Source organism: Puma concolor, chromosome C1 (assembly GCF_028749965.1).
Source record: "Puma concolor isolate L17-30 chromosome C1, mPumCon1.1.hap2, whole genome shotgun sequence".
NCBI classification, from domain to species: Eukaryota; Metazoa; Chordata; class Mammalia; order Carnivora; family Felidae; genus Puma; species Puma concolor.
The window spans coordinates 73,292,518-73,306,821 of NC_141674.1; the positions used below are offsets into that span (position 1 = coordinate 73,292,518).

Sequence of the window (14,304 nt, forward strand, 5' to 3'; positions counted from 1 at the left end):
TAATTTGTTTTTCTTCTTTTCTCTTTTCTCCTTTTTCTATCAAGCTTCTTTTAACAAGCAGACCAAAACACACCTAAGATCTAGCTTCCTTTATGTGATTTTTTTAATTTAAAAATTTTTATTTTATTCTATTATTATTGTTGTTGTTTCCTCCTCCAAAATGACAAGACATAGGAATTCACCTCAAAAGAAAGAACATGAAGAAATGATGGCTAGGGATTTAGTCAAGGCAGATATAAGTAAGACATATGAACTAAAATTTAAAACAAGCATACTAGCTGGGTTTGAAAAAAAGGCATAGAAGACACTAGAGAATCCCTTTTTGCAGAGATTAAAGAACTAAAATCTAGTCAGGACAAAACTAAAAATGCTATAACAAAGATGAAAACCCAAATGGAAGTCATAAAAAAGAAGATGGACAAAGCAGAAGAGCAAATTAGTGATACAGAAGATAAAATTATGAAAAATAATGAAGCTGGAAAGAAGACAGAAACAAAGATCAGGGACCACGAAGGTAGACTTAGAGAACTCAAGGACTTATTAAAATGGACTAACGTTCATATCATAGGAGTCCCAGAAGATAGAGAGAGAGAAAAAGGGGCCAAAGGTTTATGTGAGCATATTAGAGCTTAAAATTTCCCTAATCTGGGGAAGAACACAGACATCAAAATCCAAGAAGCACAGAGACCTTCCATTAAATTTAACAAAAGCCAGCCATCGCCAAGACATATCATAGTCAAATTTCACAAAATACACAGAAAAAGAAAGAATCCTAAAAGCAGCAAGGGAAAAAAGTCCTTAACCTACAAGGGAAGAAAGGTTCATAGCAGCTGTGTCCATAGAAACTTGGCAGGCCAGAAAGGAGTGGCAAGATATATTCAACATGCTGAATGGAAAAAAAAATATGCAGTCAATAATACTCTATCTGACAAAGCTGCCATTCAAAATGGGAGAGACAAAGAATTTCCCAGAAAAAGAAACCAAAGGAGTTTGTGACCATTAAACTACCCCTAAAAGAAATTTTAAGGGGAACTCTTTGAGTGTAGACAAAAAAAAAAAAAAAAAAAAACAAACCAAGGCAACAGAGACTAATAAGGACCAGACAGCATCACCAGAAACACCAACTCTACAGGTAACTCAATGGCACTAAATTTATCTTTCAGTAATCACTCTGAATGTAAAGGGACTAAATGCTCCAATCAAAAGACACAGGGTACCAAAGGGATAAAAACACCAACAAGAAGATCCATCTAAATGCTACATATAAGAGACTCATTTTAGACCTAAAGTCACCTACAGATTGAAAGTGAGGGGATGAAGAACCATCTATCATGCTAATGGATGTCAAAAGAAAACCAGAGTAGCCATACTTATATCAGACAAACTAGATTTTAAAACAAAGACAGTCACAAGAGATGAAGAAGGGCATTATATCATAATTAAGGGAGTCTATCAAGAAAATTTAACAATTGTAATTATGTGTGCCCCCAACTTGGAAACACCTAAATATATAAACCAATTAATAACAAACATACAGAAACTCATTGATAATAATACAATAGTAATAGGGGACTTTAACGCCTCTTCCCCCTTACATCAATGGACAGATACCCTAAGCAGAAAATCAACAAGGAAACAATGGCTTTGAATGACAGACTGAACGAGATGGACTCAACTGATATATTCAGAACATTTCATCCTTAAGCTGCAGAATACACATTCTTCTCGCATGCTCATGGAACATTCTCCAGAACACATCACAGGTCACAAATCAACCCTCCACAAGTACAAAAAGATCAAGATCATACCATGCATATTTTCAGATTACAACACTATGAAACTTGAAGTCAACAATAGGAAAAAATTTGGAAAGCTCTCAAGTACATGGAGGTTAAAGAATATCCTACTGAAGAATGAATGGTTAACCAAGAAATTAGAGAGAAAAAAATTTTACATACATGGAAGCAAATGAAAATGAAAACACAATAGTCCAAAACATTTGTGATGCAGCAGTCCTAAGAGGGAAGTATATTGCAATTCAAACTTATCAAGAAACAATAAAAGTCTCAAATATACAACCTAACCTTACACCTAAAGGAGCTAAAAAAGGAAAAGCAAATAAAGCCTAAAGCCAGCAGAAGAAGGGAAATAATAAAGATTAGAGCGGAAATAAAGGATATAGAAAGAACAACAAAAACAGATCAATGAAACTAAAAGCTGGTTCTTTGAAAGAATTAACAAAATTGATAAGCCCCAAGTCAAACTTTACAAAAAGAAAAAAGAAAGGACCTAAGTAGATAAAATCATGAATGAAAGAGGAGAGATCACAACCAGCATCATGGAAATACGAACAGTTATAAGAGAATGAATATATGAAAAATTATACAGGAACAATCTAGGCAATCTGGAAGAAATGGACAAATTCCTAGAAACTCAACAAACTACCAAAACTGAAACAGGAAGAAATAGAAAATTTGAACAGACCCATAATCAGCAAAGAAATTGAATCAATAATAAAAAATCTCCCAACAAACAAGAGTCCTGGGTAAGATGGCTTCCCAGGGGAACCCTACCAGACATTTAAAGAATAGTTAATACTTATTATTCTCAAATTATTTCAAAAATAGAAACAGAATAAAAACTTCCAAACTCATTCTACAAAGCCAGCATTACCTTGATTCCAAAACCAGACAAAGACTCCACTAAAAAGGAGAATTCGAGCCAATATCCCTGGTTACATAGATGTGAAAACTCCCAAGAAGATATTAGCAAATTGAATTCAACAGCACATTAAAAAACTTATTCACCACAATCAAGTGGGATTTATTCCTGGGCTGCAAGGCTGGTTCAATATTCGCACATCAATCAACATGATATATACCACATCAATAAAAGAAAGGATAATAACCATATGTGATCTTATCAACAGATGCAAATAAGGTATTTGACAAAATACAGCATCCATTCTTGATAAAAAAACCCTCAACAAAGTAGGAACAGATGGAACATACCTCAACATCATAAAGGCCATATATCAAAAAGACACAGCTAACATCATCCTCAATGGGGAAGAAAGGAGAGCCTTTCCTCTACAGTCAGGAAGAAGACAAGAATGCCCACTCTCACCATTACTATTTGACATGGTACTAGAAGGCTTAACCTCAGCAATCAGACAACAAAAAGAAATAAAATGTATACAAACTGTCAAGGAAGAAGTCAAACACTAGTTGCAGATGACCCAAATAGAAAACCCAAAAGATTCCACAAATACATGAATACAGCAAAGTCACAGGATGTGAAATCAACTTGAAGAAATCTGTTTAAAAATTTGTTTAATGTTTATTTATTTTTGAGAGACAAAGAGAGACAAAGTGTGAGCAGGGGAGGGGCAGAAAGAAAAGGAGACACAGAATCCGAAGAAAGCTCCAGACTTTGAGCTGTCAGCACAGAGCCCGATGCAGGGCTTGAACCCATGAATGGAGAGATCGTGACCTGAGCCAGAGTCACATGCTCAACCAACTGAGCCACACAGGCACCCCAAAATCTGTTGCATTTCTATACACCAAGAACAAAGCAGCAGAAAAATAAACCAGGGAATCGATCCCACCTGCAATTGCACCACAAACAAAATATACCTAGGAATAAACCTAACTAAAGAGGTAAAAGATCTATACTCTGAAAACTATAGAACACTTATGAAAGAAATCAAAGATGACACAAAGAAATGGAAAAGCATTCCATGCTCATAGATTGGAAGAACAAACATTATTAAAATGACTATGCTACTCAAAGCAATCTACACACTTAATGTAATCCCTCCCAAAATACCACCAGCATTTTTTACAGAGCTACAACAGACAATTCTAATACTTGTATGGAAACACGAAAGACACCTCATAACCAAAGCAATCCTGAAAAAGAAAAACAAAACAGGAGGCAACATGATTCTGGATTTCAAACTATATTACAAAGCTGTAGTCATCCAGACAGTATGGTACTGGAACAAAAACAGACACATAGATCAATGGAACAGGACAGAAAACCCAGAAATGGACCCACAACTACATGTTCAACCAGCCTTTGACAAAGTAGGAAAGAATATCCAATGCAAAAGACAGTATCTTCAACTAATGGTACTGAGAAAACTGGTGACATGCAGAAGAATTGGACCACTTTCTTACCCCGTACACAAAAATAAATTCAAAATGGATCAAAGACCTAAATGTGAGGCGGGAAACCATCAAAACACTACAGGGAATCACATTCATAAATCTCTTTGACTTTGGCTGGAGCAACTTCTTACTAGACACATCACTGAGGTCAAGGGAAACAAAAGCAAAATGAACTATTGGGACTTCATCAAGATTAAAAGCTTGTTCACAGTGAAGGTAGCAATCAACAAAGCTAAAAGGCAGATTTCAGAATGGGAGGAGATATTTGCAAAAGACATAAGGATTACTGTCCAAAATCTATAAAGAACTTATCAAACTCAACACCCAAAAAACAAATAACCCAGTTAAGAAATGGGCAGAAGACAGGAATACTTTTCCAAAGAAGACATCCAGATGGCTAACAGTCACATGAAAAGATGCTTAACGTCACTCATCATCGGGGAAATACAAATCAAAACCACAGTGAGATACCACCTCACACCTGTCAGAATAGCTAAAATTAACAACACAAGAAACAACAGGTGTTGGTGACGATGCAGAGAAAGGGGAACCCTCTTGCACTGTGGGTGGGAATACAAACTGGTGCAGCCACTCTGGAGAACAGTATAGAGGTTCCTCAAGAAACTGAAAATAGAATTACCTTACAATCCAGCAATTGCACTATTAGGTATTTACCCAAAGGATACAAAAATACAGATTTGAAGAGGTACATGCACCCAATGTTTATAGCAGCATTATCAACAGTAACCAAACTATAGAGAGCACAAATGTCCATTGACTGTTGAGTGGACAAAGAAGATGTGGTGTGTGTGTGTGTATACATATACATATATATACGTTTGGGCTCTCTATAGTGTGTGTGTGTGTGTGTGTGTGTGTGTGTGTGTGTTTGTGTGTGTGTGTATATATATATATTTATATGTAATGGAGTATTACTCAGACATCAAAATAATGAAATTTTGCCATTTGCAATGATGTGGATGGAGCTAGAATGTATTATGCTAAGTGAAATAAGTCAACCAGAGAAAGACAAATACCATATGATCTCACTGATATGTGGAATTTAAGAAACAGCCAGATGAACATATGGAAAGGGGGGTAGGGAAGAGAAGAGAGGGAAATAAACTACAAGAGATTCTTAATGACAGAGAGCAAACTATGTGTTGATGGGGGAGGTGGGTGGGAGATGGGCTAGATCAGTGATAGCTACTAAGGAAGAAACTTGTAATAAGTACTGGATGTTGTACGTAAGTGATGAACCACTGAATTCTGCTCCTGAAACCAATATTACACTGTATGTTAACTAACTAAAATTTAAATTTAAAAAAGGAAAAGAAAAAAAAATAAAGAAAGAAATGTAAAGGACTTAAAATAGCCAAAATAATCTTAAAGAAAAACAAATCTGGAGTGTTTACACGACCAGGTATCAAGACATACAAAGCAGCAGTAATTAAGACTATATGCTACTGAGGTAAAGATAACTACATAGACCCATGAAACGGAAAAGAGAGTCCAGAAACAGACCTGCACATTTGCAGGCACCTCATTCAGAATAAAAGCACAACTACAATTCAATGGGGGAAAGTATGGTCTTTTCCATAAATGATCTGGGCCTCTTGGCTATCCATAAAGGAAAACAAAACAAAACAAGACAAAACTTATGAATCTTACCTTACGCTATTTACAAAAAACACCTTGAGATAGATCACACACCTAAACATGAAAGGTAGAACAATAAAACATAACAGAATACTGTATAATATTTTCATGAACTTGAAAAAGCTGTCTTAAATATGATGCAAAAAACACTACCCATAAAACAAAAGATTAAATTAGAGTCCATTAAAATTAAGACCCTCTGTTCATCCAAGGGCACCATTAAGGCAAGCCACAAACTGGAAAAAGAAATTTACAATACATATATCCAACAAAGGACTCAGGACCTAGAACATGTAAAGAACTACTATAAATCAATAAGACAACCTAATTAAAAATTGGGCAAAAAAATTTGAACAGGCACTTTACAACAGATGACATCCAAATGACCAAAAACATAGGAAAAGGTACTTAAAAACATTAGTCATCAGGGAAAATGCAAATTAAAACCACAGTACAATATGATTACATTCCTCTTAGAGTAGCTAAAATCATAAGGACTGACAGTACTACATACTGGTAGAAAAGCAGAGCAATCAGTATAACTACTTTGAAAAGTGTTTGGCAGGTCAACTAAAGCTAGACATATGTATACCCTGTGACCTAACAATTCCACTCTTGGAATATACCCATGAAATAGATGCTTACGGAAGTTTTACTTACAATGGTCCCAAACAGAAAATAATCCAAGTGTTCATCAACAGCAGTTGGTAAGTAAATAGTGTTATATTCTTAAAATGCAATACAATGGATAAAGAACATATTACTATTGCATGCAACCTGGCTGAATTTCATGCAGTGAATGTTATGTGACAGTAGCCAGATACAAGAGGATGCACTGTATATTTCTATTATTTGAAGTTCAAAAGTAAGAATAATGAATCTATGTGGCAATGGAGGTCAGAATAGTGATGACCATTTGGGGGTTTCTGACTGAAAAGGAACACAAAAGAGATTTCTGGGTGCTGGAAATACTCTACACCTTTGGCAAAAGTTTGTCTCTCAGGGTGCTAACTCCCTGTACCTCTGATTTGTGCACCTCTGGCCCACCTGCCCTGCCTCTGACAAAGCCAGATCCCACTTGCCATGGTGCAATGCTTTATCTGAGCCAAGCCTCTGTGAATCAGTTTAGACCAGACTTGGGCACCAGAGAGAGTGGAGCTGCCACTCCAGCCCAATAGAGGCCATGCTAAACTAGGCCCTCTCCCTGGAGAGGCAGACAAGACGAGGAGGACATGAGGAGGTGAGGTGGTCACGGCAGCAGCATAGACTCTCAATTGAGCAAGCAGCCAAGGCCCAGTGAGCAGGAAAGGCCAAGCAAATCTGGGAAAGCACCTAAACTGAGTTTCTCACAACTTTGTCATAGATAACTGCAAAAGCCACAGTTCAATAAGGGCAGGGCAACTAAAGGCTCACACCCCTCAGGAATGAAAGCTCTGGTTACACCAACAGGCAAACAAACAATACAGATCAGCCAAAATGCTGGCTAAAAGTGAGGGAAATTGGTGATAAAGGAAGGAGATAAATATGCATAATGGCTGTGAAAATTAATATAGGGAAGCCTCACTAAAAATGGAATCATGAGGGTAGAAGCAGAGGCTGAAAGGGGGAACCATACCACTCAATGTCAATTACAGGAAGAATTGTTAATTACAGTCCCCAGTAGAGAATCATCAACAGGAAAGAATCATCCATTACAGGCCTCAACAGGGAAAGATTTGCATGGCACCTCCTATAAGAAATCAACTGTACCTGCAACTCAGCCAATTTCTCCAATGGACTTTCCTTTGAAACAAACTCTCTCAATCTTCATAAAATACTGTTCCCTTCCTTTTTTTTTTTTTTGTGACTTGCCTATGGTTTTGCTATAGCTTGCATGCCCCAAATTAAAATTCCCGGTTATGGAGCACCTGGGTGGCTCAGTCAGTTAAGCATCCGACTTTGGCTCAGGTCATGATCATCTCATGGTTTGTGGGTTCGAGCCCCGCATCAGGCTCTGTGTTGACAGCTTGCTCAGAGCCTGAAACCTGCTTCAGATTCTGTGTCTCCTTCTCACTCTCTGCCCCTCCCCTGCTCATGCTGTCTCTCTGTCTCTCAAAAATAAATAAATGTTAAAAAATAAATAAATAAATAAATAAATAAAATAAAATAAAATTCTCAGTTATTCCTGAATAAACCCACTTTTGCTAGCAAAATGACTGACTTTTATTTTAACATGGTCTTGAGACTAGTCCTAGCAGCAGACACTGATTTATTCAATAACTCTCTTGCTTTAGGTCTTTTAGGAGATTGCAATTGGCCACCACTTTGTAGGAGATTCTATGAATGATTGGACTTGTACATTCTCTTAAAGAAAAAGCAAAATAGCGAGGGCTCGCACACACAAAAAAATGCCACCTCTACATTATAATACTGGAGCTAAATATCATGGAAGGAGAAGGGTGGATATGAGCAGTTCAAGGGGTAAATTGTGTTGGATTAATCTTACAGAACCCCCTTAAGATTTTCTTGGCCCCATCCATGCACTGGACCCTCAGTTACTCACTCCTTCTCAGTACCTACTTGCTCCTTGAGGGCCCAAGTGGTTCCACTGCCGGAGGTCAAGCAGGCACCACTTGGAATATAGCTCCTTATACACCACAAGGCATGGAATCGCTCTTTCCAAGCTACTGCTGAATGGGCTGGACAACAAAGCCAGTAAGTTCAGGGGAGCTGATCACCTATAGGAGATGAGAAGCCAAATACTTCCTCTTCCTCCTTCCCATGGACTGTTCCAAGGCATGGTTTCATTCTATAGCCCATTAGTAGACATCCCAAATGTCAGGGCAAGTACAACTGCAGGGTGGCCCGCTGGGTCTCTTCATTGTACCACAGTGGCCAGTTTAGTAACATTTCACCTTTTATTGCTTCCCAGCCATCCCTGACTATTTCCCCCTTTCCCTCACTCTCACTGCTCTGCTCTGGGATTAAACTCTCCAATTATTAACACATAAGCTTGCCCTAGACTTTGTTTTTTAGGGAACCCAGGAAAAACATATGTAGTTGGGGGTGTGAGATATTTTAGAATCAAAAATTTTGATGTATGATAAACACATACATTTTTTCAATACACATTAAATAAATTATTTTTGCACCAAAGCATATTTAGATCATCTGGACAACCACTTTATAATCAGATATTCCCACTACTTCAATGCTTTACTTTCAATTGCTTAAAGACATGTACTTGAGCAATAAATTCTATTTATTAGCTGTAAGTACTAACCTAACTTTTATGAGCCAATGTCAAAGAAAGGGGATAAAAAAGGTGAAATTGATGCTTATCACAAATGAAGTCTTGGGATGAAGGGATATTTCAAGTAATTTGAATACAGTAAATTGGTAGACCAACTTGAGTTTCCATCTGAGGTTTGACAAATTTAAAAGAGTTTATGAAGTAGGTGGCAGTCCATAATTCATATTAAGAGAAATTTAGTTTCAATAAAATAATTTAATGTTGTTAATTTGAATTATATTGACCCATGAGCTGTGGAATAGAAAAATAGAAGTCTGATGAGGGAACTGGAGGGAATTTGCTTTGCACAGTGATACGTAAATTTTATCTTTTCTCTCCATTATAAAATATTCAATAATATCTATGTTGCTTTCTAATTTTTTTTGTTGTTGTTACAAGTGGATTGTATAAGAGAGCATCAAGAGGTGATGAGGTTATGTCAAGATCAATGAGGATTTAAAAAAAAAAAGACCACCATCATAGATAACTGGATATATGACTTACACTTAATAGTGCTCACTGAATATGCAGAATAGTCAGGCCTCCAAGGGGAGGTGAGGGTTGGAGGGTGGTGTTGGGTGGGTCAGTGTCTCTGGATCAGCAAACATTTGTAATAAGTAAACATCTTTTAATGGCCGAGCTGCTTGTCACCTGTGAATTCCTCCAAGGAACAGGATGTGGGCTCCCCACCCTCATTCCCAGCATCTGGCACAGGTGTAGACAAGGCTAATAATCCTTTCAAAATGAAATATTTGAAAGTACACAGAATTTGAGACTAAGCTATATGTATGGTTCCTTATATTGGAGACAAATGCAATGGTGAAAGAATTTTGGGTCAAAGGGTTAAACACTGTGATAAACCACCTCTGATAACTTGGAAAAATGTGTGTCTATATATTCATATATATATAGAGGTAAAGAAAGATACCTCTAAATGCAGCATTCTCCAAAGAGAGAAATCAAAGTGCAATGTACAGCAATGGGGTCATTTAAATGTTCTGTTTTCATCTTGGTCCTTCATCTCTTGGAAGGTGCTGTGAGCAAGTCACTCATTCAGCTGAATAATAATGGTTATGAAGGGATTGTCATTGCAATTGACCCTAATGTGCCAGAAGATGAAACACTCATTCAACAAATAAAGGTAGGTTCAAAATGATAATTATCCATGCTTTAAAAACATTTTTTATCCAATTATTTTTATTTTTATTTTTTGATGTTATTTTTGAGAGAGAGGGAGACAGAGCACGAGTGGGGGAGGGGCAGACAGAGAGGGAGACACAGGACCTGAAGCAGCCTCCAGGCTCTGAGTTGTCAGCACAGAGTCCAACATGGGGCCTGAAACCCATGAGCCATGAGATCGCGACCACAGCCGAAATTGGACGCTTAGCTGACTGAGCCACCCAGGTGCCTCTATGCTTTAAAAAAAAATAAGCGTAATATTGTCGTAGAGCAAACATGAGTTCTCTAACTTCAGCTGTGTGACATTGCCACATTATTTTCAGGTCTGAGTATGTTTCTTCAGCTGTAAAATGTAAATAATAACACTAAACTATTAGGATTCTTGTGACAGATGAGATCATAAATGCAGTGCACATAACTCAGAGTTTGATACATCATTGGTGCCTAATAAATGATGTCTACACTGACTGGATTTTACCATTGGTTTATATCAGATTCTCCTTTTATTCTCCCAATTGTAATCCCCTTCTCTGTGATCCTATTTAATACAGGAGCCCAGGATGCAAATCTCTAACTTAAGAACAATCCTGACCCTTCCAATGAGAGGAAACTATGCATTTTACCAGCTCCAATGCAAGGGACCCTCTCAGGGCTGCTGGGCAGGCTCACCTCACTTGTTACTTCCCCCATGGGGGAAGGAAAAACTAGGGAAGCATCTAACTGCTATAAGGTGGAGGGATTAGAGAGGTTGCATACAACAGCAAACTTTAAGAAGGAAATGCATTCTAAAAGGCAAAAGTGTAGGTCTGTAAAATGGGAATAATAGTAAGCACCTTCCTCATAGGACTTTGTCATGATTAAGTTTAACAATGCATGCATATAAGGGAAGCTGAGTTAAGGGTATATGGGAACTCTGTACAATTTTTTGCATGTCTTCTAGTCTAAAATTATCTCAAAACTTTTTTTAAAAACTTCAAAAATGTATGCATAATGCCTGATACATAATAAGAGCTCAGTAAATGTTAGGTATAGCCATCAATCATCAATCCCACTGTTAATCCTTCTAGATCAAAAGAGTTCCTCCCTCTTAACCAAGCCAAAGGGGCTGAAGCTTGTTTCTAGGCAAAGTTCCTAAGTGTGAGTTCAGAAGTTAATAGTGTAAGGGCCCCAAAGGTCATCCCCAAAGTTTCTTTGCTCTGAGCAGAAGCAAGGCCAGAAAGATGGAGTTTGGAAAAAGGGCCATCTCTACCACCAAGAGAAGGTTGGGGTTGGAGAAGTGCAGCAGTTGATGGGGGAGGAGAAGCTTACCTGTTTAAGTGGAAGACTATGAGGTCTACCACCATTGGTGAAAGAGAAATTTACATCTTTTGAAATCCCTCAAATCAGAAACCTTGGGTAGGTTTTTGATTACCTCTAAATTTAGGCATGAGCAAAAATGAAGTAGCCACTTAAAGTAACAGACAAAGTATGGAAGAAAAAATGTGGCTGGCAATGTTTCTGTCTCTTGCTGGATAGTCAGTAGGGCTCAGGAAATACCAGGAGGACACAGATGCCTTATCTTGAATGACAATGGTCATTTGTATTTATATTGTGCTTTAAAGCTTTCAAAGCTCTTTCATCTCACTATCTTAGGGGGATTTTCTTCCTGAGAAATGTACTTCTCACTACAATGATTAAATCTGCTTCCTGGTAGGAGTCCTAAATGAGTTGGGTATTAAGTTGGTGTCTACATCTTCTCTGTAACAGGAACACTTTTAAGGACAATAGTGTACTCTGTGTCCCTGAGTAGCTAATAAAAGTGGGTTCCCCACTATTTGATGTTCCAGATCTGCAGAGTTGAGGGAGCTCACTGTTGGCTTTGCTGCCTTTCCTGGCCATCCCTCACTCTCTGCTTTCTAAGGGGATTCTCTTCCTCAAGCCCTTGTGGGGCAGAAGCTTCTAAGTCAGCTCTTAAATACTGGCTTTAGCAGGACAGTCCCTAACATTTTTTCCATATATACGACCGGCAGATGGCGCTGCAGCAGTTCTATCTACGGCACCTACATTCTAGTCCGTTTTAGTTGTAGAAACAACAGAACACACATGACAGAGTGAGAGAGACTAAGGGAGAAACTCGCTCTCTGCTTGTGTGAGCGCTCTCTGTCTCTCTCTCTCTGTCTCTCTGTCTCTCTCTCTCTCTCTCTCTCTCTCTCTCTCACACACACACACACACACACACACACTTATATACACATTAAAGATATTGAATGGGAGCAGTTTGGAGTGTTCTCAATGCGTGGGAGCCCAGGCACGCCCTGACTTGGCACTCCTGGACAGTTTGCCACTCATGAAACCGCTTCGTTCATTCATTCTTTGTTCATCCATCCAACAAATATTCATAGAGCATTTACAAAATGTCAGTACTAGGAATCCACTAGTGAATAGTATACTATCCCTGCCCTTAAGGCATTACCAGCCCATCCTATAAACTGTTACCCTCAACCTTCTCCAAACCTCTTAAGTTTAAATGTCTATTTGGATATGAAGTCGCCTTCTCAAAATCTGGAACAGATGATGAAGCAAAGTTTCCTTATTAATGTTTCTATTAAAACATAGAAGACAAGAAAATTTCATGCTGCTTATTCTTCCTGGAGATAATGAAAATTTACATTTCACAAGTCAAATTGTAATATAATGCTCTAATGTAAGAAGTTTTATATCTACTTTTCAACTTTTTGGTGATCTTGACTTAGTGTTTTTATTTTTCATTTTATTTTTAAAAAATTTTTTAATGCTTATTTATTTTTGAGAGAGACAGAGTATGAGTGGGGGAGGGAGCATAGAGAGAGAAGAGACACAGAATCTGAAGCAGGCTCCAGGCTCTGAGCTGTCAGCACAGAGCCTGATGCGGGGCTCAAACTTGTGAACCAGGAGATCATGACCTGAGCCAAAGTCAATGCTCAACCGACTGAGCCACCCAGGTGCCCCCAGTGTTTTTATTTTTTTAAATGAGACAATATTATATTATCCTAGTAATTGTTAAAAATCTGGCTTTGGGGGAAGAAGGAAATGCAAATTACAAGAACTTTAATAAAACTGTCCAGGCAACCATTACTGTCACTATCTGAAGGGAGGGAACCTAAGGCTCATAGAGATAAAATAAATTCCCCAAGTTTATCCTGTTAGGAAGTGGCAGAGTAGGAGTCACTTCTGCATCAACGGGCAAGTACTTCCCCATGTAATGATGACCTGTTTCTGCCCCTAAGGCCATCCCTGCCAGGCACAGGACTCTAGTCATTCTGGTCTGCTCCAGCAAGGACATTCCTCCTGCAATGACCCATTTTTCTCTTAAATTATCAGTTCTTTTCCATTAGTATATACATGTGTTATAATAGTTTCCATTTAAAAAAGAAACAACTAAACCAAACAAAACTCCCTTGTCCTGAAGTCCTCTTTCAGCTAATGTTTCATTTATCCATTCCTCTTTAATCTACAGAAAAACTTCTTGACCTGTTGTCTGTATTCACCGTCTCTGCTTCCTCATCCCCTAGTGTGTTGAACTCACTCATATGGAGCTATCACCTCTGTTCCACTAAAATGGATCACTTAGGTAGCCAAATTCATTGCTCAGTTCTTAGTCCTCATCATACTTGATTGCTTAACAGCATTAGACACCAATGAGGAATCTCTCCTTCCTTAAACACTCTCGCCACTTAAACACAGTGCCTTCTGATTTCCTCCCCATGCACCTGCTGCTCCCTCCGGATCTCCTTTGCTGGCTTCTCCTCACCTCACCCCTAAATGCTGGGGGCCTGAGGGCTCAGTCTTCAGCCCTCTTCTCTCCTCTGTCTATACTTGCTTTTGTACCTTTCAGTGGTTTTCAGTCCTAGTAGACCCAATACCACTTTCTATAATAAATTTCTTATGATACCCTCTCTACTGTCTTGTCATGAAGCAGCTCAGGGAATGTGCAGAGGCATTTATAATTTAACACTACAGCTCTTTTCATTTTAGAGAAATAAAGTCAGGCGTAGCTTGAAGAGA

General features: G+C 38.2%; 1 protein-coding gene and 1 long non-coding RNA gene across 2 annotated transcripts in view; one reads left to right on the top strand and one right to left on the bottom strand.

Moving 5' to 3' along the window:
* LOC147578145 (uncharacterized) overlaps nucleotides 1-14,304 on the bottom strand; it is a 73,894-nt gene that overhangs the window by 39,825 nt on the left and 19,765 nt on the right. The gene's annotated exons all lie outside the window — the stretch shown is intronic.
* The window catches only part of CLCA1 (chloride channel accessory 1), a 37,129-nt gene continuing 32,830 nt past the window's right edge, over nucleotides 10,006-14,304 (top strand). Inside the window, exon 1 of the mRNA XM_025934650.2 lies at nucleotides 10,006-10,243. Within this exon, the coding sequence (XP_025790435.2) occupies nucleotides 10,037-10,243 (207 nt within the window). The 5' untranslated portion in view covers nucleotides 10,006-10,036. The remainder of the gene's footprint in view (nucleotides 10,244-14,304) is intronic.